This window comes from Pseudorasbora parva, chromosome 19, assembly GCF_024679245.1.
Source record: "Pseudorasbora parva isolate DD20220531a chromosome 19, ASM2467924v1, whole genome shotgun sequence".
NCBI lineage: Eukaryota > Metazoa > Chordata > Actinopteri > Cypriniformes > Gobionidae > Pseudorasbora > Pseudorasbora parva.
Genome location: NC_090190.1, coordinates 9,588,103 through 9,612,154, shown reverse-complemented (window position 1 = coordinate 9,612,154; position 24,052 = coordinate 9,588,103). Strand labels below are relative to the sequence as shown.

General features: G+C 36.1%; 1 protein-coding gene across 3 annotated transcripts in view; it reads right to left on the bottom strand.

The window, feature by feature from the left end:
- Window positions 1-24,052, bottom strand: part of csmd2 (CUB and Sushi multiple domains 2) — a 367,226-nt gene that overhangs the window by 139,576 nt on the left and 203,598 nt on the right. For all 3 annotated transcript variants that reach the window (XM_067426365.1, XM_067426366.1, XM_067426367.1), the window contains 4 exons: window positions 23,331-23,455; window positions 17,932-18,053; window positions 11,680-11,783; window positions 10,827-10,939 (listed from right to left, as the gene is read on the bottom strand). In XM_067426365.1, the coding sequence (XP_067282466.1) occupies window positions 10,827-10,939; window positions 11,680-11,783; window positions 17,932-18,053; window positions 23,331-23,455 (464 nt within the window). The remainder of the gene's footprint in view (window positions 1-10,826; window positions 10,940-11,679; window positions 11,784-17,931; window positions 18,054-23,330; window positions 23,456-24,052) is intronic.

Genomic DNA, 24,052 nt, shown 5'->3' with positions numbered 1-24,052 from the left:
TCCACTCCACTTACATGAAAAAACAAAAAAGACAGAAAAGACACGCAGACAAATAAGTTGAATAAAAAATTAAAAAAAAGGTGAAAAACACATTTTCAGAAGCCTGATTATCCTTTTAACTTAAGGTTACAGATGTTGAAGGGTAATGGTAAAGGAGGATCAAAGGAGAAGAGCAGCATATGAAATATACTGCAGGAAACTAAGACAAAAGACTGTCATAGTAAAGTTAAAAGATCTTTCAACTGTTTTTTTAAAGACGAATAAAGATGACATAGATCTTAGGGACAAACTTAATTTACTCCATAATTGAGGACCCCTAAAACTGAGGTCAGTTTTATGACCTGAAGTTCTAGAGAATGGTAAAACAAGATTTATTTCTCTATGCCTTGTTTGATGGATATGAGTATCTGAAATGAAAGTAAAAAAGTGTTGTAATGTTGGTGGAAGGTCTTCTCTCTTATAAATAAACTTATGAATAAATATGCATGATAAATAAAGATTGACTTTCTCAATTGGAAGAATCTTGAATCTAAGAAACAGAGGTGCAGAAGGAGCATATTTAGAAAGTTGGAAATCATATTTAGTTGGAAATCATACGCAAGAACTTCTTCTGAATTTTCGAAATTTTTGCGAGATAAGTGGGAAAAGTAGCACCCCAGACAATGTTGCAATAATTAATAAAGGGGAATAAAAAACTATAATAAAGTGTTAAATGAGCAGATGAGTGAATTGAAGGTAAAATGATTCTTAAAATATTTAACATTTTAGAGGATCTTGTACAAACTAGATCAACATGTTTGGACCAAGTTAAACCTTCGTCAATCAGGACACCGAGAAATTTTGTTGAAGCCACTTGAATAACTGGAGCTCCATCAATTTCTATACAAGCATGTTCTTTGGGATAAAATTTATTGATATTGTGAAATATCATAAAATGACTTTTTTTGACATTGAGCGTTAGCCTGTTAGTACGAAACCAATTTGATAATATTTTTAACTCGTCATTAACATGTTTGTTCAGGGTGACAAAATCCTCGTGCACTGCAATGAGATTGGTGTCATCAGCAAATAATAAGGGTAAGAAATGATTACAACAAAGGAATAAATCATTTATATAAATTAGAAACAATAAAGGACCTAAAATAGAACCCTGAGGAACCCCAAATGAAATTTTAGAAGTTTTAGAAAAGAAACCATTGAAGTAAACAAATTGTTCTCTATTAATAAAGTAATTGCGGAACCAAACTTCAGTCACATGATCCTTCAGAAAACATTCTAATATGTTGCTCAAGAAACTTATTAGTATTATTATTATTATAAACGTTGAACGTTTATGCTGCTTACTATTTTTATATTGGAAACAGTGATACTTTTCCAGGAATCTTTAATGAATAGAAAGTTCAAAAGCATTTATGTAAAATATAAATATTTTCTGACATTTTGATAAATGTAATGTGTCCTTGCTGAATTGAACTGAATGAATAATAAAAAATAATAAAAATAATACTGACATCTTACTGACCCCATATATACTGTTCAAACATTATTCATTTTTTAACTATTCAGCGAGGACACACACTTGCATGCTGTTTATAAGCCATACCATCCGACAGAAAAGCACATTTATGCAAACTACCTTCACTGCTGCCACAATGGCATCTGCGAATGGCTTGCTCTCTTAATGAATTGTCTTTTTTTCACTCTGTTCCCTTATACCCTCACCTGTCTCAATACGTCAGGGCTCATTTAGAATCACAAGGCCAGAGTGAAAGACTACAGAGAGGGAGACAGAGAAAGTGCTACAGGCGAACAAGAGATCTCGTGAGATACCTATAGACAGAACTTTTTTCACATTTTCTGCTAATCTGACATAGACATGGTACAATATGTTAAATGGAGCTGAGAGTACTATAGCTTTTTGGTAGCTTAAAGAATACCCATTAGCAAAACATGCACTCTTAACATAAAACATGCACTCTTAGAAGAAAAGGTTCTATTGGCGCTATGTATTTGGAACCCTTAAAAGGTTATATATAGAAGTAGTTGAGTATACTCCAAAGACCCTTTTATGCTAAAAGGGTTCTATAATGACAAGAAAGAACCCTTTTGGCAGTTTTATGTATTTTATGTTTTCTAAAAAAAAAAAATTATTTTCTTCACAAAATTTTGTTCCCCCTATTTTCCCCCAAAATAAGACAATTACTTTTGATTGTCTAGTAAATGCTTTTTGTTTTAAAAATGTTTAGATGTTTGGACTAGAAACAAGACAAAAATACTAAGTAAGAAAAGCCTTTTTTTTTTTGCAGTGAACCTTTTAGGGGTTCCAACTACGTAGCGCCGATAGACCCTTTTAAGGTTCTATATAGCCTATATAACCTTTTCTTCTAATAGTGTGGGAAACGCCTCAAATGCACCATTCACTTTAGATTTTGCTGTTAAAATGCATAACACATGCAAATATTTCCTTTAATAATTTGTTCACTTTCAAATTATAACATTTAATATAACATATAACATTTTCCCATGATTCACTCAACCTCAAGCCATCCCATATGACTTTCATCTTTCTGATGAACACAATCAGAGTTATAATAATAAATATCCTGACAATTCCACGCTTTATAATGTGAAGCTCAAAAAAGTGCATCCATCCATCATAAACATACTCCACAGGGCTCCGGGGTGTTAATAAAGGCCTTCTGAAGCGAATCAAGGGGTTTTTGTAAGAAAAATATCTAGCTTCTGACTACTTATGAAAAAACAAAAACAAAACGTAACTGCCATGACGTATGCTGTCAAATGTAGCGCAAGCGTTTTGAACTGCGAGAGACATTATACTTTCTTCGGAAGTTGAATACGGAAGGCGGTCTGGCGGAAGCTACATTTTTTTCTTTATAAAGATTTAAATATGGATATATTTCTTACAAAAACCCATCAGTTTGCTTCAGAAGGCCTTCATTTAACCCCCAGGAGCCGTGTGTAGGACGTTTATAATGGATGGATGCACTTTTTTGAGCTTCAAACTCGTTGGCATCATTATTAAGCTTGAGAGAGCCAGGATATTTATTTAACTCTGTGTTTGTCTTAAAGAAGAATGTAATATACACCAAGGATGGCTTGAGAGTGAGTAAATCATGGGCTAATTTTCATTTTAAAGTGAACTAATCCTTTAAATAAGCATGAAACTGATGCCTAAACCCTTAGAAAGATAGAGTCTTAAAGGGCTCTTAGGCGCTTCCTATATCATTTTAATAGATTTTGTTTTAATTGTAATTCAGTTATATTTCATTAAGTAAACATACTATATCACTAGACAAAATCAAAATAACCTGTATTATACTAAGACATATATTAAGACATTCTCCTAAAAAACAAAAACTTTTCGGCATTAAGGGTTCTTTAGAATTTGGTCAATAACCCTAGGATTCTATTATAGAACCTCATTGAACCTTAGTTTGTGTAGGTCAGAGATGATACTGTATAAACATTCAGATGTGCCTTAATGCCTTCCCACCTCCACATACTTTCTGAAAGGCAGTATTTGTCAGATTTTAGAAACATGACATTTTTCTACCTGGACAGAATCTCTATCCTGTATCTTGGGAAATATACCCGGAGTTTACTTCTGGCCATATCAACCAGTTAAGGCAACGGGATTGTGTGAGAAAGTGTCTCCTGAGCTGACAAATGTTATGCAGCAAGTCATCCCTGTGGGAATGTTTGTATGCGTGATTCCTTAAGTGTCCCAGCTAACACTTTGTTACAGCTGTCTTCTGCTTGGTGACAAACAAACCGTCTCTGAGAGCTGACATGTGCACTTTCATAAGGGGCGGCATTTGTTATTTACCCATTTCAAATTTCCTATGATTTATTCATCTGTCACTTATATTTTTTTAAACTCTGTGAACACAGATGGAAGTCATTGACTTCCTAATGAAGGATTGCTAATAAAACAGGAAAGCACGAGTGCAAATAAATCCATTCATCTTTACACATCATACAAGTTAAGAATATTTTTTTTCCCCCAGCATGCACCTGGTGTCGCCAAATAGGCTGCACTCCTTATGTACTCAGCCACATCTCAGTGTGTATAACAATTCAAATCCTCCAAATGCACTCCAAAAATATTTACAGCACAGAACTCCACTTATACGATGACATAAAATTAGTGCTGGCTAATCGATTAATTATTGAGCTCTACATCAGCAAATCATTTCTAAAGGATCATGTGACACTGAAGACTGGAGTAATGATCCTGAAAATTCAGCTTTGCCATCACGGGAATAAATACAAAATATGTAATATTTCACAATAGTACTGCTTTTACTGTATTCTTGCACATCATTATGGAGGCTCAAATGACTTCAGGAAGACAACTGTAAATTAAAATATGCAAACATGCACAGTACACTGTGGTACAACTTCCCTTTGGAGCTCCAGTTATGAGTTATATAAATGCAGAAGATGCGTAGGAAAACAAAAAAAAACTAGTGAGAAGATAAGAATTTAAAGTGAGAGACATTTTAAACATGTAAATCCTCTAGTGGTAGAGCAGAAGAGGATATGCCTCTGGCATGCCTGCTTTCTGTGTCATTTTTTGTATGGCTGATATGCGAAAAATAACCATAACAGGGTGTGTACATCGTCATGAGTTATGATGCTCTGTTCAGTGTCAAAAATGTTCAGATGTCCATTAGCCTCAGAGCAAGGTAACATGCTGACATGCCTGAATATGTTTTATGATTGACCAGCAAACCCTGACATAATCTAACTTCGTTACAAACTTTTTGCCGGGAAGATGAGGCAAGCATTCCTGCCATTGTCAGCTATTTCATATTGGTATGTATAATATAGTCTATATAAACACACTAGATGTTCAACAGTGCTCGTCTCACACACATAATTCAGATTCTGAATCAAAACACTGAATCAAAACTAAACTGAAAATATGCATTAATTCTGATGTAATCATCTATAAATATATTGTTGGCACCTACTGGTGGAATAAGTAATATCATAAATGTTCAATAATATGGAGAAGAAAAAAAAAAGGAAAATGTTTGTTTTATAAATTAACAATTATATATATATAGCTCATCAAGCCTGCATTTATTTGATCAAAAATACAGAAAAAATGTAATATTGTGATATATTATTACAATTTAAAATATTTCAATTTGTTTTCAATTTATTATACTTTAAATGATCATTTATTTCTGTAATGCAAAGCTGAATTTCAGCATCATTCCTCCAGTCTTCAGTGTCACATGATCCTTCAGAAATCATTCTAATATGATGATTCATTTTCAAAGTTGGAAACAGATCTGCTGCTTAATATTTTTTCATAACCTGCAATATTTTTTTTAAATAATACTTTGATGAATAAAAAGTAAAAAGTAAAAATAAATAAATGTTTTAAAAATATAAATATTTTGTAACAACAATATACACTACTGGTCAGCAATTTGGGGTCAGTCATTTTTGTTCTTTCTTTTTTTGAAACAAATCAATAATTTTATTCAGCAAGGATGTGTTAAATTGATACAGCATGATAGTAAAGGATATTCATATTATTTGAAAATATGTTTTTATTTTGAATAAATGCAGTTATTTTTAACCTTTTTGTCTTCAAATATATTAGGCAGCAGAAGTGTTTCCAACATAATAAATCAGAATAATAGAATGATTTCTGAAGGATCATGTGACACTGAAGACTGGAGGAATGATCCTGAAAATTCAGCTTTGCATTACAGAAATAAATGATCATTTAAAGTATAATAAATTGAAAATCAAATATTTTAATAATATAAAGGTACTTTTTGTAAAGAAATTAATATATTCATTCAGCAACGACACATTATGTTAATCAAAAGTGTACAGTGAAAAATGTAGAATGTTAGAAAACATCTCAAAGGATCGTGAAAAAAAAAGAGATGACTTATGCTTTTTCCTGTTTTGTGCCACGTTTTGCATTCCTTTGAAGTTTTTCTTCAGTTGTTCCTGATTGTTCTTTGTCTGGTCTTGTCCTTAGTGGATATATAGTTTGAGCTGTTTTCAGTTCTGTTTTGACCCTAGTTTGGATTTACTCTGGTTTTTGCCTTTTCTACTGTTGCTTGGATGTTTTCTTGTTATTGTGAATGACTATACTGCACTTGGTTCCTCCTCTTCCTCGTTTCTGTAACACAGACTGAACTGAAAACAACTTACACGATACATCCACTAAAGACAACACCAGGCAAAGAACATTAAAAACACTGGTGCTGTGTTCGAAATCGCCCCGTACCCTCATTCACTATTCCCTACATTACCCCACTATAGTAACTAAAGTAATGTGAATGAATGAAAACGAGTGAGGATTCATAAAGTGAATGAATGAAAATGAGTGAGGACACTGAGTGTGCCAGAAGGGCTGACGCTATTGCAAAGTTTGTGCTTGCTGTATAATAATCATTTGAAATTTAGCAAACTAGCAGCTCCAGTAGTAATGAGAAGATTTATATTGAACTCTCATGGAAACTAGCATGTATAAAACACAAATAAACAATTTAATGATCAATTAAAAATGAATGTATACCTGTATTATATTACGTGGGAATACATTTGGCGCACGACTCTCACAGTGCAATTATGGGTATTTTCTAGCCGCTAAGCACACATCAGTTGTACACTTATTACTGGACTGAATGAGTGCAGTCAGTAATGCACTCTATGGTCTCGGACACCACCACAAATGGCTGTTCCTTTAAATAGTGTCCTATTTAAGGGTATATGGGGCAATTTCTGACAGCCTAAGGGGAATTTATACACAAGGGGTGATTGGCAAACAAGACACACCTGGGAAAAATCAGGTTGTTCAAATACTTATTTTCCTTACTGTATATATAGTGTATGTATATATGTGTGTGTGTGTGTGTGTGTGTGTGTGTGTGTGTGTGTGTGTGTGTGTGTGTGTGTGTGTGTGTGTGTAAGAGAGAGTGAGCAGCAAGTCAGCATATTAGAATGATTTCTGAAAGAACATGTGACACTGAAGACTGGAGTAATAATACTGAAAATTCAGCTTTGCCATCACAGGAATAAACTACACTTTAAATATATTAAAATTTATAAAAGTAAATTATAATATTTCTTTCACAATATTACTTTTTTATTGTATCACTGATCATATAAATGAAATGCAGCCTTGGTGAGCATAAGACTTTTGAACAATAGAGTATATTCACTGATTTATTCATGATTTAATCCTTTACCACAATATGTATTTAAATGATTTCCATTTTGAAGATTTTCTCAGCAAATATTGATAAACGTGATTAGTTTGGATTCATTCGATTAATGAATTGCTAGATCATGTAATTATGTATGGATCTAGCTTAAAACCAGCATTGTCTGCATTGACTTTTTGAACATTTGCGCTTGGAAATCTGGAAATCGTAGATGCAATAGTTTAGGTGTGCATCGGGTCCCGCAGGCAGGGAGGCAGAGGTTCAAAGAGAATCCTCATCTTCATTAAGTGTCTTTCATTGTTTTAATCATTTCGGGGGGTCTGAACACTGCTCCACTTTCGTCTTATGTTTCTGCAGTGAATAAAAGCATTAAAAAACCCAGAGCCCGGAGGCTTAATGTGGATCTGACAGCAAATATTGGTTTGCATTTTATAAAATATGCCAAAGTCCCCCAAGTGTGGCGCAATTCTGAAAGAGGGCCAGTATGAAAGCTCTAAAGTTCTCGTTTCCAATCAGACATATACTCTCAAAACTGAAAATTAGTAGCCGCTCTTGCATGATATCCTTCCTGTTCCGTGGCCCTCATTCCAGCAAGGTTAAACGATCACCGACTGCTTGGATGACCCTTGTGAAAAGTTAAAAAAAAGAACAAGTTGTTCCTGTACTCTCAGCAGATATCCCAAGAGTGTGTCACATATCAGAAAGCTAAAAGAAAATTGAGAAATCTGCTCAAAGGAAATCATATGGTGCAAGATTTGACCAGCTACGCTTATAACATCAATGGGAATGTCTTCCAATGACCTCATTATAACATGTCTCCTTCATCGTGAACATTACATGCAATCAAGAGCAAAGAAAGAACAAAATAGTATTCAAAGGATTTTCATGACCACCCATCTGATCATAGGAGACATTAATGGTTAGGGTGTTATAGAAATAGAGAAAGAATAAAAGAATGGGTCTTTTCCTTTTTTTGTGAAATTATAAATAAATAAATTAAAAAAAGGAAGCAAAAAGCACTTTTCTGTTCTCTTATAATCATGTTAAGAAGTTATATTTCAACTATATATTTATTATATTAAATTATATCATTATCAATTATGTATTATACATTAAATAAATAATATCATTTAATTTCATCTTAAATATACTTCATATACAGTGAAATATATATATAGCTTCAGCTGTGAGATTGATCTGAATAACACAGATATACACATATATACATCTGAGTGGTCTGTAATCTGGGTCTGTATACAAGTAGTTTGAACTGGTTCTGAGAATGACACTTGGCATTGCTCGAGGATCTGCAGAGAGCAGCATGTTTGACGAGAGTGATGAAAGGCTGTAAAGGAAAGGTTGTGCGAAAGCCCTTATATCGGGATGGTTTAGAGATCGTTTTGTGCAAATGACTAACCCTGTACACGCGGCCGCTCATTTAGAATACTCCAAAGTCACTAACATTAGAACAAGATTAAGATCAATGTTGTGAATTAGGCGGAGATTTTTCATAAGAAATTCTCCTGTGTGTACAAATACGAAATAATTAACGCAATTAGTAGTGAATGAAACCAATGCATTTTTGATTACAGTAAAAGATCATCACTGCAGCGACAATCACGGGAAGATGCTTCAACTGCTCGTACTCTATTGATAAACACCAAATGTATAATCACAGCCTTCCAAAGATTTTTGCTCTTTTTTAATATGGTCTACAAATGTTTTAAAGGGGTGATTCATTGAGAAATCAACTTTCCCTTGAGCTTTTACTATATATAAAAAGTCAGGGTAATATAAGAATATCCTGTAAGTTTCAGAGCTGAAAACGTCTCGGTTACGTATGTAACCCTCGTTCCCTGAAGAAGGGAACAGAGACGTACGTCGGAACTGACCCAATTCGTCGGTTCAGTTCCGACGTACGTCGAACGTGACCGACTGAAAGGGAACTTCCTTGTTCATCAAAGAAAAGCTTTTATAGAAACCAGGCTCAGCAAACGGTCCTGAGCTTCATACTTGCGTCACTGTGCATCAAAACACCGCTTATATGTTAACGGGAGAGAATCATTCTGGTTGCTGCTTCTCCCTCAAACTCTCTACTCCCTCGTGAACTGACAGGGGAGCTTAAGCTCATTAAATATGCAAATCTTATCCAATCCTAGGCGTGGGCGTTTACTTACAAGTCTCCAGTGCGTCACGCCCATCAAAACTCAGCGTTTTGGAGAGAGCCTCAAAACCAGTGTAGAAAATAGTCTATTCCTTATTAGTTATGATGTTTTTGAATGTAAAAACCACAAAAGTCATTAGTTGACCTCAGACAACAGTATACAAAAATTTAAAAAGCCAGTTCATGACACCTTTAATTAGGGATGTCAATTGATTACTTTTGTATCGACTTAGGCTACATCCATGTGAATTCAGAGCTTTCCCTATCCAATCTTTTGTTTTTTTTTTTCAATCAGATTTATCCACTCTGGGACCCGGTTTCAAAAATTACCAGTTTCAGGCTCCCAGTTAAAACACAGCATTTTTACATATACAGCTTAACGTGTCTCCGTGTGGATGGGGCCTTCATTGCAAAATAATACATACTATTTGAATGCGACATATATGATATATTATACAGTCACATTAAAGGTGCACTATGTAACTTTTTCATCTGTTAGAGGTTGCCTATTCAAAACAAAAGCATAGTTTGATGACGCCAAGTTTGAGTGAAGAATCTTAGGACAAATGTGTTCTTCACCTCACAGCCAGAAGAAAAGAATCAGGATAGGACTCGGACAGAAATCAAGTTCATGGATGTGATTATTAACAGTACTGTAGTATGAAGAAGAGCAGGAGCTAAGCAAGGCCCCTGGAGCGATTGTTACGCAACACACGGCTCACGAGCAGCGGGACTTTTATTATGTCGCGAGCGCCATTTCCGCTTTTCCGGTTATGAATATGAGGTAACGCAGCTCTGTTTAGCGTATTATATACTTAAGAGAGTGTTTACATGATGTTATGACGTTACTCTGTGCGTTCTCTCAGCGGCTGCTGTAAACTTGTTCACACTGATGAGAGTAAAGCGCTTCTGCAAAATAAAACCAGAAACCGAGGGTAACGCAGATATGACGCAATTGACAGGCGACTCCCTCAGACGTCCCGGCTCCTTGGTTAAAAAGTTTTACATTTTCTCACGATTTACAAATAGTTGGAAACATTTGGGATATTGTAAGAACTCAACTGGACAAAATATATATCACTGGCCTAGTGGTTTTTAGATATTTTACTGAAAATAATCAGTAAATAAATCACATTTATTAATACTTGTTGAGATAAGTTCTTGAACATGTACAAATCAAGGAGCAATTAATTTAAAATACAATAACAAAAATAACATTTTTAGTATTATTATCATCATTAAAATAAAGAAAATATAAAACTAAAAATAATTTTAAAAAACTAATAAATAAGATACTAACGAATACACATTTTACTATTATTATTATTATTATTATTATTATTATTATTATTATTATTATTATTATTATTATTATTGCATGCTATGATTCCTTACATAGCCCTGATTCGCCAAAAACCCAAAGAGTTTCCTCCACTTACCTTCATAAGTAACCTTAAAGCCCAGGGAGCCACTCGTGTCATCCGTTTTAAAATTGAGCCACATCTGATGGCTGGTACTGACCACCAGATCTGGAGTTGTAGTCCCAGACAACCTTCATATCAAAATGAGAGACACAGGCATTATGAAACATAATAATAAAACAGTGATTCTTCGCTTTCAATATGTACAGTATCATTTGGCATCTCTCAGGGAACGTTGGGAGTTCCCTGATTCCCCCGGCACTAGCCTTCAGAGATCTGTGGAATGGGTCCATAAGGGCTTATGAGACCTGCTAATTAAGCACATTAGACCATCAGGGGACTCTGAGTAATCAGAGAGAAAGTGTCCAGGGACAACGGGCCATTCAAAAGGAACACAAGCGCTTGTACACCTCTGCCAGAGAGCTCACATAAAACGGCATCGATAAAACTTTATGAAGACCATAAATTTCAGCACAATTAATAACAACACACTCAGCAACGTTTCCGGAGCATCTGGTGTGCAAATCTGCATTATGGGGCATCAAAGTGTGATGCGTGTTTTGCAGCAGGAGTGATCTTGTTCTAACATTGAGACTCATAGTGATTGACAATAAAGCTTGGGGTACTTTTGCCATACACTTCTGCTCAGAGGGGTGATGAAATGAGATGAAATAGAGGGGGGGCTAAAGGAAGAAACTGAAGAGGAGGAGAGAACGGAGGGGCTGAAGGAAGAGAGGACGATGGGAGATGAAAGAAGATGGGGGAGGAGGCTTATACACACAGAGAGGAAAGTTAAAGAGTGGGAGACACAGCCTGGGAGGAGTTTGAGAGAGGATGGAGAAGAAAGCAACAGAGGAACAAAAGTACTCACACATGAAAGACTGTTCGCTGATCGCCGATTACAGAGCCGTCACCCACGGTTAGGGTGTCATAGCCCCGCTCCAAGTCAAACTCCTCAAAAGTCAGCTTGATCACCTAGACACAGTTAAGAATCCGAGTCAGCTTTCTAAACTTGGTTAGAACACTAGTGAAGCAGTACAACTCTCGTTTTCCAATCGTGAAAAAAAGTGCAAGTTCTACAAGAAAATACCATTCCAGTATGCAAGATACTATGTTACTTGTATAAGATAGACAGACAGACAGACAGACAGACAGACAGACAGACAGACAGACAGACAGACAGACAGACAGACAGACAGACAGATAGATAGATAGATAGATAGATAGATAGATAGATAGATAGATAGATAGATAGATAGATAGATAGATAGATAGATAGATAGATAGATAGATAGATAGATAGATAGATAGATAGATAGATAGATAGATAGATAGAGTAGTTTTTCTATGGATGAAAACATATAAAATAACAGGATATTTCATACTATTATTCTCACAGTAGCTAACAAACAATCAAACAATCAATCAAACAAAGAAATCATATAAAAATGAAGTCAAAGGTGCATATTTCTCATTCTTCTCCATGACGAAAACCACACTGCAGAATTTCTTATATATAACGACAGAAGTAAGATTTTTGGGAAGATGAACAATTAAATATGAAGGTCTATTACTCAAACGCAGAAAAAGGAACACTGCCAAAAAATATAAATAAAATAAGCAAAATCCACTGTCTAGCCTCCCTTTTCAAATTGGCTGCCACATTTCCACCAAAATCTTAATGTTTTTGGAGTGCTCAGAAACTAACTACTAATGAAAAAGCTTATATAAATGCAAATCGCATTCTGTCCTATGGTAAACACACTCTGCAACTAAAAGAGTGCGAAGGGTGGAGTGCCAGCACTACAGGTCACACCGCCAGTGAACACGATTTCATCCTCTTTTACCTCCTCTGAACCTTTCTCTTCTCAGTTCACCCCGCCCACCTCATCTGTATCCCATGTGTCCTGTAGCATTATGGTAACTGTGTGCATGATTGTGACCGACAGCGCTGTGGGCGGGGCAATCCTCGGCTGACTCATTGAGTGATTGTGATGCAAAGGCTGCTCTCAGCAAGCCAATACTCTGAGGCAGAGCTTCAAACGTGATCATCACTACATACTAAAACCTATCTCAACCTAAAAAGGGCTAACTTTAACATTACTATTCTAAACCAAAAGTGCAGATATTGCTTTCATGCTACCATATTTTTTTACACTAAGCACATTCTGTAGTCAAAGAGACATGAACAAGTGCTTTGATAAACATCTATGACCTTTGATACATGTCTAGTCTTCATGCTGTATTATTGATTATTATTGAATAGGTATGGTTTCACTAATAATAAGCGTACATTTGCATAAACCATGCATATTTGTTAATAGCCATGTTGATAGTATTAAAAACTTAATTTAAACTTAATTTAAGATACATTTAAAACTGATTAAAATGTGCAATTAAGTTGTGATTAATCACGAGTTAACTCATGACAATCATGTGATTAATCGCGATTAAATATTCTAATCGATTGACAGCCCTTAAATATTATAGACAACCCTAACATACATATTTTTTATATATATATATATATATATATATATATATATATATATATATATATATATATAAACAAACAACAACACTAATAATGATTACTATTAATATATTTATTTATGTTCAAGCACTCTCAAATTATTGACTGGAGCACGTTTTCATATTTTTAGGGTTAGGTTAATAAATAAATTATTGCCGAGTAGAGAGTTTACATCCTGCACTACAATTCATTGTATTTGTTTTACCTTATTTCTCTTTAAAATAAGAGAAGAAGAGAAGGAAGAGTGCAACATTTTTCTTAAGATATATTACTTCAGCGATTAGCGTATGGCTTTGTATCAGTAGAAACCCTAGAGTATATTCAATGGATTGTGCTTTCCCCCCTCATATCCCCCTGAGACAAGAGATTTATGCATTTTATTTCTGGAAAAATTCCTCCTATGATGCAAATTGACGATATTTGCATCATAGGAGGAATGTTTGGCCAGAGGCTAAAGACTACAGCCAGCAGAGGGAGCCATTTCCGCATGTTTTGAATCTGCGCATGGGGGATGGAGATCACACTCAGGCAGGGAGAGCTCAGGTCGCAGCTACAGGCACTCATTTAAACGGAGCTATGGTGAGCAATATAAGTCTTTTAACTTCTCAAATTAATTTCTATGAAAGTTAAGCTTGCAAAGGCATGAACTGAAGCGCGCCAGACTGAATTGCCGTTGTGAATGTATGCCGCGAGTGTAGTCGCGATTACCTCAGCTCTCATCACGAGAGCTCCTTAATCTCACTCCTGCAGTCAGTGCTCAGTGCTGTGATACTCGCTCGGTGACTCACTCATTATATTGAACAGACACGTTCAGTTTTTAATTGTAGTGTCTTCTTCAACTCAGTCACAGTAATCCAGTAGTGGTGGCCTTGGGAATGGCCTCACTGGCCAGCGAAGCATTCTGGGAATTGTAGTATTTCATCCCCATGAGACAAAAATACATTTTCTGTCTTTTCTCAGTCTAGAAGGCACCAAATTCAAAAATAATTTCACATTTCTACTTCATTGATGACCCAGTTTAAATACAGGTTCATCTTCCCAGCGCTGAAGTACCCCTTTAACAGTCTCAATAACCCAGTGACCAGAGAAAGCTGAGCTGATGCATGTTCTATAGTACAGCTCCTTCACAACATATTCGCAATAGTCTGAAAAAAAATTACAACCATTTTGAATCCAATAAATCAAATAGCAGCATATAATACATAAATAAATTCACAGGAATAAATCACTGAGGCTTTCAGACAAAAGCCATGGTGAATACGGTCTCGCAGCCGAGACTGATAATGCTCAAAGACTGCGTAGCAGGGAGCGGGAGTTGGTAGAGGAGCAAAGCTTTTTGTCAAAATGGAAGTCCCTGCAGAAGTGGAGTAGCTGATAATACCAGTCCGCTGGATGATGATAGCGCACAAAACAAAAAGAGGACTGATAATTAAAATTGAAGAGGACAACAAAAGCAATCAGCCATGTCTTCTCATGAACAACTTATTCTCTATTATTATGCCTTCTGGGGATCCCTCCATCTAAGGCAGAAACACAGTGTCTAGACTCTGAGCTAATGTTTGTCTGTGAGCGGGGGATTCAGCCCGGTGCGGTTCCACATGCTGCTTTTCCCTGCAGAGTTCTATCTGTTTTCTCTCATTCTTTAGTTCCAAGTTTAGCCATTTTCCAGCACTCGTCATTAGGCAACACGGTTTACATAAATAGAATGGACATCTTTGAGTAGCAAAAGCATCTTTAACTGTAGCTCCGGGGATTCTGGTACTGAAGCATTACAGACTCGGCTCCTCCTGAACTTCAGGATGCTACTTCGTTTTGGATGATTAGACATATCACACTGTTAACTAAATGTCATTATGGAGCCTCATTTCCTTATGTTTCATCAACATCTTAACATAATCACTAGATTATTTCATTTGTCCAGCCTATGTCATTTATTGTATTTACTTGCATTTTAGGTTGAGGATGAGACATTAAATTGAGTTTTTGACTCTCTGTGGTCATAAAAAAAAATCCCAGGATGTCCTTCGTAAACCCGGCATTCTAGCCAAATTTGTCCATTGACCTCTGTCCATCATGGCCTCCTAATAATCCCCATACAAACTGATTGGCTTCATTATTCCATCTCCTCTCCTCTGTGGGAGAGACCTAGCGCAAAATGGCTACACATTGGTGGAACTCAAAAGAAAAATTTGAAACAATGGACAATTCAGATTACCTAAAATGTGTCAGTTTGGTGGACTCAAAAGTAAAAGAAAGTTCTTATTTAGGGGTGTGCACAAATAGTCGAATATTCGATCAGTAATTAATATTCAAAAACTAAAAATACTATTCGAATTTTAGATTTGCTGGCCCGTAAATGCAGTGAAAATGTGAAACAATATAAACACGACAACCATATACTTAGTGACTCGTGTGTGTATATGTACGTTCTGTATGATAACTGGGACACTCTGTTTTATTTGTTTATTGCTGCTTGCTGCTTGAGCTTATAATGCTTTTGTTCTTTAGGCCTTTTTTTTGTTTGTTTACACATACTGTTTAATGTTTTAAACTGAAAGAAAAACTTAAGATAAAATGTGAGCATGATGTGTACATTGCCTTGTTCAGTAATGGTGACAACCATTGATGAAAAAAAAAAAAAAAATCTTACTTTCTCAAAATACGTAATTTAAATAAACAAATATTAGATTTTTATGAGCCCAAATATTCAAATACAATATTTTGGAAAATGCCCATCCCTATTTTATATAAACAAACAAATTAATTTGATCAAATTAATGTGTTTACCGTAATTGAAATGTCCCCAACTCAATTAATTCTTTTGAACATTATGGTTTACAGTGTGTATTCAGACACACTGCTGTGTTGGCGTACTGTTTTCACATACTATACAGTAGGGAAGTATTTGATTTCAGATGCAGCAAGTGTATCTAAAGCTTTTACAATTGTTCAGGCAGACTGGTAAATCCCTCGGTAAACAGCTAATTGCATGTGGTCCCATCCCAACCTCACTTTATCGACGGAGCTAGAAGTTTAAATGTCTAACCACTCCAACAAACAAATCAATTGTACGGCAGCACCACAGAGCCACTGTGCCTACACTCAACCTACAAATGGCTTACTTATATCTAGTGGTCTCCTCACATTTTAACACACACACCATAGGCGTAATGGTTTTTATACCGTACAAACTGTATTTTCTATCGCCTTACACTGCCCCTACCCCGAAACCTACCCATCACAGGAAACATTTTGCATTTTTACTTTCTAAAAAAACTCATCCTGTAGGATTTATAAGCATTTTGAAAAGTGAGGACATGGCCAATGTCCTCATAAGTCACCCTCTCCTTGTAATACCTATGTCATACCTATGTCATTATACATATTTGTGTCCTCATATGTCACAAAAACATGCCCCCCCCCCCCCCCCACACACACACACACACTTCAATTTTAAATAGTCATTATGCATCATCAAATGCTAAATGATGTCAAACTCTAGTTAACGCTTATGCTAAAGGCTTTAACAGATGCTGGGGTCGCTCCACACTGGGAGAGTATTTTGGCTCGGGCACCAAACCAGCTGCAGCGAAATCAAAAGCTCATTGTCAGGTACATTTCATACGACCCCATGTTCTGCCTCAGTCATACAGCTAACCTCACGTCTTCTCTGGGTACTATTGTGTCAGGACGAAAATAGAATGTCATTATGGTTGTAAAGAGCAAAAAACAGCAATGTTCTATCTTCATCTGTGCCCCGCTCTCCAGCCGTGACAGTGTGAAGCAGAACTGTCCTTTACACACAGGATGAAATAGCGCACTGGGCGGCAGAGAAAAAGCAGGGTGCACTGATAGAGCCGCTCCACCCCATTCCATTTGCATTCCATCTCTTTCCCCCTTCTCTCCCAACTGAGTCATGGTGATGAGGGGAGAGATTTGTTAAGCCATTTATTTGAACCTAGATAAAGAAAATCTGGCAAGCGAATAAGAAAATGGCCTTGAACTCGTTGCCAAAGTCATGACACAGAGAAGTGCCAGAGTTTTGTCTCTCCCGTGATAGCCGCTCAATGTAGTTTTATTTATCTTCCATTCTCCTTTAATATAATCGCCAATGTTTCATTTTTTATGAGTGTGGATATCTAGATATTGCACATCATTTCTCAATATCTGTGTATCCTTTTCCTTGCAACCTACAGTTATTAGCTGGCCCACATAGAAACTGTGCACTGAGAAAGCAACCTTGATTTCCCTAGCAGAATTCATAGTTATACCACTGTGCGTTGACATATTAAATTTGAAAAGTAAGAGAAGCCCTGGACACTACAGTTCAAAAGTTTGGGGTAAGAAATTATTAAAATGAATGAATACTTGTATTCAAAAAAGGATGCATTCAATTGTTCAAAAGTGACAGAAAAGACATTTATAATGTTATTTAAGGAATTAATATTTGAAATAAATTCATCACAATTATTTCAACATTGATAAAAATAGTTTCTCAAGCACAAAATCAGCATATTAGAATGATTTCTGAAAAATCAGGTGATTGTCAGTTTGCAGAGCTCATACGAACACACTTTTGTAAGCATTCACCTTGGAAGGGTCAGAGGCTGTGATGATCCAGGTACAGTTGGCATTGTTGTCATATTGTACTGGGAAATTTGGGGAGGTGATGATGCCACTAGGACCACGGAGCTGTCCGCCACACATTGGAGCTGAAAGAAAAGAGACAAAGCATGTTGACAAATCATGCAGTCTTATCTATGAAAGATTTGAGGCTTTCGAGGAGAAAAAAAAGGAGCCAATATCAGCACCAATATTATAGTAACAGTTATATTAACAAAGCAATAGAACTAATGCTATTGCATTATATTGAAAGTCACTGATAATTCAAAAATGGGATTAGACCAGCCAAACAGTTTGGATTTTTAATTTGTTAAATATGTTCAGATGTAATGCATTTTGTTAACTCATATTGGTGTACCTCTCACGGTCAGATACAAAAACAATATGTAATTTAATGTTAAATATTTATAACAACTGTTTAAGAAATGTGGTTTTAAGTCCTATTCAGCTACATCTTTTGTACAGACATTTTGATAGAAAATAGTTAATATTGTCTGAAAAAAAAGATGTCTGAAATGTGTTATCTCATGTCTCAAGATTTAGTCTGAATTGTAAACCAAAAAAGAAAAGCAACAAGACAGCATACACTTTACTCACTCCTACTCAGACCATAGAACACACCCCATTGTTGAGTTCAACACTCAGACTGTTTTTTTTTTTTTTTTTTTCCTATACATCACAAACCCCATCTCTACCACTTTTAAATGTTGTGATTGGCCTACAGGCTGATGCAATCTAAATAAATCTTAAATGATCAAAAAAGCACACGTCTGAAGGCTTAGCCCTTGGATGCAGTCAATATTTTGCACTTGATTCTTGTTAAAGTTACCAGAAATAATCTATCCTGGTTGTTGGTTTTGATTGAACATTCAGTTCACAAGCCAGTTCAATGACCTTACGACTTTTCTGTGACTTTTCCATGAGTTAAAAGTCCTTTGTGACACTCTCATGGCCTCCAGGAGGACTTTAAATGCCTCCTTGAATGAAGGCACTCGATGTCTAATGAGAAGGAAGGGCACAGCCAGCGTGTTTGCACTAAATGACTGTTTCTGCAGGTCTGGGACCAGCTGGAGCTTTTAATGAGCTATGTCTGAGGTGAAATCCTCAGGGCCTCCCTTACCCCACACACACACACACACACACACACACACACACACACACACACACACACACACACACACACACACACACACACACACACACACACACACACACACACACACACACACACACACACACACACACACACACACACACACACACACACACACACAATTCCTTCAAACACTTTAAGGTGGGCTGACATTAAAGAACAAAAGTCTTTGGAAAGTTAATTAACATCAGGGCTGGTTGACCCCAATTTTCACCTTCAAAACATAATGTGTGCTGTCAGCAGGTTTCTGCTTTAAAGTGTGGGTTAACACACATTCATTTATAGCTTTTTTGGTTAATCATAATTCTCAAAAAGAGAGAATTATCATCCCAATTCCAATTCTCTTCTCTCTGTAACACTTTGGACATGTATGATTGTGATACGACCAAAAAAGAAAGAAAATTCTCAGAATGGTCTTGGAATTTTGAATAGTACAGGAATAGGTTGAATAGGTTGTCACACAAAATAAACCCCTTGCAAGGTTCTGGAAACGTTAGTTTGTGGTTATAAAAAAATCTGGGAAGTGGTTCCATGGAATGTAAATGTAAGCGTAATGTTTTGAGTTTGCAGGGATTGAAACTCAAAATCAACTAACCAATATACACTGATGAGCCAAAACATTATGAACTGCAAGTGAACCGTTGGTCATATCTTAATAAGGTCACATATTAAGGTCTGGGTATATTAGAGGTTAAGCAAACAATCATCTGTCATAATCCACGTGTTAGATATAGGAGAAAAAGGCACGATCAAAGATCTGAGCAACTTTGACAATGGCCAAATTGTTATGGCAGGGCAAATTGACTAAAATATCTCTGAAATGGCAAGTTTTGTGGGTTGCTCCCAGTCAGCATCGGTGAGAATTTACCAACAGTGGTCCGAGGGAGAACAAACCACAAACCAGTGACAGAGTGTTGGGCACCAAAGGTCCATTGATCCATGATGACAATAAAGGATATTCCATCTGGTCTGAGCCAATAGGAGGTCTACTGTGGCAAACACAATTGTAATGGTTATGGGAGGAATGTGTCACAACACAGTGCATCGCACTCTGCTGCCTGGGACTACATAGCCACAGACCGATCAGAGTGCCTATGATGACCCCTGTCCACCACTGAAAGCTCTTACAAAATATATAAGTCGTAACTGGACCATGTAGCACTGGAAGAAGGTCACCTGTTCCAATGAGACCTGTACGTGTGTGCCGTTAACCTGGGGAAGTGATGGCACCAGCAGTAGAGGGAGTGTGATGCTCTTGCCAATGTTCTGCTGGGAAATCCTCTGTCCAATCATTTATGTTGATGAAAATTTTGCCCCGTACCTAAACATTGTTGCAGATTAGGTACATCCCGTCATATCAATGGTGTTCACTGGTGGAAGTGGTCTCTTTCAGCAGGATAATGCACTGCACCACACCACACCATACACATTTTGCAGGAATGGTTTGAGGAACATGATGAAGAGTTCAAGGTGTTGGCCTGGCCTTCACCTCACAACCGACAGGACTTGAAGGATCTGCTGCTAATGTCTTGGTTACAGATACCTCAGGACACTCAGCTTGTCTCAGCTGTTTTGTCAGCACACAGAAGACCAACAGCATATCAGGTCATACTGTTTTGGCTCATCGGTGTACTCTCTAACATACTAATCATTCTATTAGTAGAAGATCTATTAGACATCTATTAGCAGGGGCTCAGCTGTGAAACAGTCCAGTTCCATTTAAGTTGTATGGGCAGTGCAGCAAAAAGATAATCACTTAAAGTTCCCCTTGTTCGAGCTAAATTCGATTGGATTAGATTCAGGCTAACAGTTCCAAAACCCTGGGTTTCTCAATGCACATTTCAAGAGTTGCAGATGTAAAGCCTATGGCAGACCACGAAGGAATGAAACTCAGGGGAGTTTACTTTGATTTCTGAAAATGGCAGGGTTTCAATCCAAAGAATTACTTTAAGCCACTGGAACTACAATCAACATTAAACAGCAGCTAAGACTTCAATTTTCTACAAACACTCATTTTCATGATATGTGGAGTATTTCCGATTCTATTAAGGTCTGAAGCTTGATTTTATTTCTAAATATCCAATAAAAAATACCCAAATGTATTTTATAGATCTCTTGTGTGAGTCCTAGATACTTTAAAACCTTGCAAATCATGAACAAATCTTTTCTACATATACAGAGAGAGAGAGAGAGAACCTCAAGGACACACTATTAGTATTGAGCGTTGTATGCTTGTATTCATGTATTTAACGACAATGATTTATGAATGCTTTTTCTGTGGCGCCATTACTAATTATTCTTATGATTCAGATTTTCCTGAAGCATGCAATTAAAATGGGCTGTTTTTGAATAATGGCCTGGCATTTAGAGTGTTAAATCAATGAAACAAGACAAATAATCATTCTCTACATTAGTTGTGAAAAGGATAGTGATGAAGAAACGGGTTCTGGGGAGCAATAGTTAATATCAACCCTTTTCACGTGAGTAATGGGGCTGATAAGGGAACTTGGTCCATCTGGTGACTCCGACAGTTTCCCAATTCCAGGTCCATTTTCCCTTCTTGCCACAAGCTCACAGTGATGTGCCAAAAACTGATCGTTAAATAATCAAAAACAAAGGCAACTGGTGCAATTCATCACAAAGCTGTCCAACTAACTTTCTCCCGAAGATTTTCAAGCCTGAGGGGTCCGCTGTGGCAAAGGCCATTGGTGGTGTTGGAGATGGGGGATATGTAACTCTAATGAAAGACTAATAGTCCACAGCTGGCAGAGCAGCACAGGAAAAATTAATCGATATGAAGGGAGTAGGTATAACCAAAGCCTTATGTCTGAACGTGCTGATCTTGAAATACAGTGAGAATCTCCTGTAGGGCAGTCTGAATGTTCTGAATATATTATATATATATATATATATATATATATATATATATATATATATATATATATATATATATATATATATATATATATATATATATATATATATATATATATATATATATATATATATACATATATATATATACATATATATATATATACATATATATATATATATATATATATATATATATATATATATATATATATATATATATATATATATATATATATATATATATATATATATATATATATATATATATAACATTTTTGTGTGTGTGTGTGGTCTGAGTTTTGGACCTCATTGTATATTCTCTTAGGGTACCATAACACTGACAGGCTTTAACTGCATATAGTTAAAATGCATGGGGTTGCCAGAGAACTAAATTGACCTGGGGTACCAGAGAACTAAATGCCAGACGTACACTTCAATTTATGGCCTAAGGCCTAAGGTGGCAGCATAGTGGACAGCATCTCTCTGGGGATGTGACAGCTGCAGCAGGAATAAAGTCCTGGGGGCTGTCCTAGCCAATCAAAGTCAGAAATTAAGTAAGGCTCAATAAAGTAATTAATCAGAGCCTGGTGAGGCTAAATAAGCTGATTACTGGCTGTGCGATACCATCTCTTCCTTCTTAGGAAATCTGCTTTAGAGATCTGTTGTCATCCTCTCCATTTCCCCTCTCTCATCTTTTGCTTTTTTCTCTCATTGTCCTCTTTCATTGTCAGGTAATTAATCAAGGACCTTTAACTCTGCAGAAATACCACCAAGATGTCAAATAATTCAACCGTTTATTAAACAATCGGCTTAAATCTGCTGCGATAATATGTTTGCTGTAAATACACTGCAAAAAATGCTCTTCTTACTTAATAATTTTGTCTTGTTTTTAGTCTAAATATCTATCAATTCTTAAATCAAGATGTATTTACTATAAGTAAAATGACATGATATTTTTTTTTCATTGTTTTGTTAAAAATAAAATCAATATTAAGTAAGTTTTTGCTTAAAACAGGCAAAATGGTCTGCCAATGGGGTGAAAATAAATCATCTTTTTTCCATCCCAAACAGAATTAAGATTATTTTTCTCACCCCATTGGCAGATCTTTTTGCTTGTTTTAAGCAACAAAAAAAATATTTTTATATTTTTCCCCAGAAACAAGAAAACATTATTATATTTATTCAAAATGAAATGTATTATTTAATTTTGCTTATCTAGTAAATGCATCTTGATAGCCAAATCAGACAGGTGTCGAAAAAAGAAAGAAAAGAATTTTGAACAATAAACTACTTTGTTTTTTTGTGTTTTTGCAGATGCTTCTAAAAAGGGACATACCTCTACAGATAGGTCGATCATCACTCCATCCAACATAACTGTCCGTAACTCTTAGGCAGGTGATGCTTTTAGACCCCTGAAGCTCGTATCCTTCATCACAAGAAAAATGCACAGTAGCACCCCGCCTGAAAAAAGAGACTGATTATTGTTTTGCAAGAATACCAACCCGTACATCTATAAATTTGACATTATGGACATTCTGTACAGTCAGCCGATCATTATGGCAAAATAAATCCTAACAGGGTAATCAGGCCCCGGATGTGGAAGTTTATTTTGTGATAATAACTGGCCGCTGCATATTATCCTACTTATTAAACAGCTACTTAGCAAATAAATAAATGGACATGAAATATTATTACAAGTTGAAATTATTGTATTGAGAAAGAAAGTGACTGCAGAGTCCTACGAAAGACATGAAACCCACACAGGAGATTGGTGACCAGGGATAATGATCAATTATGCAGTTAATCAGTACACAATGTTTTGGCTGCAAAACAGTGCAAATGATGAATTCAATTAATTCCATTTCACATATAACCCCAATAAGTCTAGCTAGCCTAACAATAAGTCTAATAAGCCTCGTAAGTCAACAACTTAACCTTTGGAAAAGAAAGAGAGGAGAGCAATATCATCTTCTATCGTTTTCCCGGATTCTTTTCCAACTGTGCAAAGTGCTGATGCCAGACGACTCAAGCTCTTCGCAGCAGTTCCCAACCTCTCAC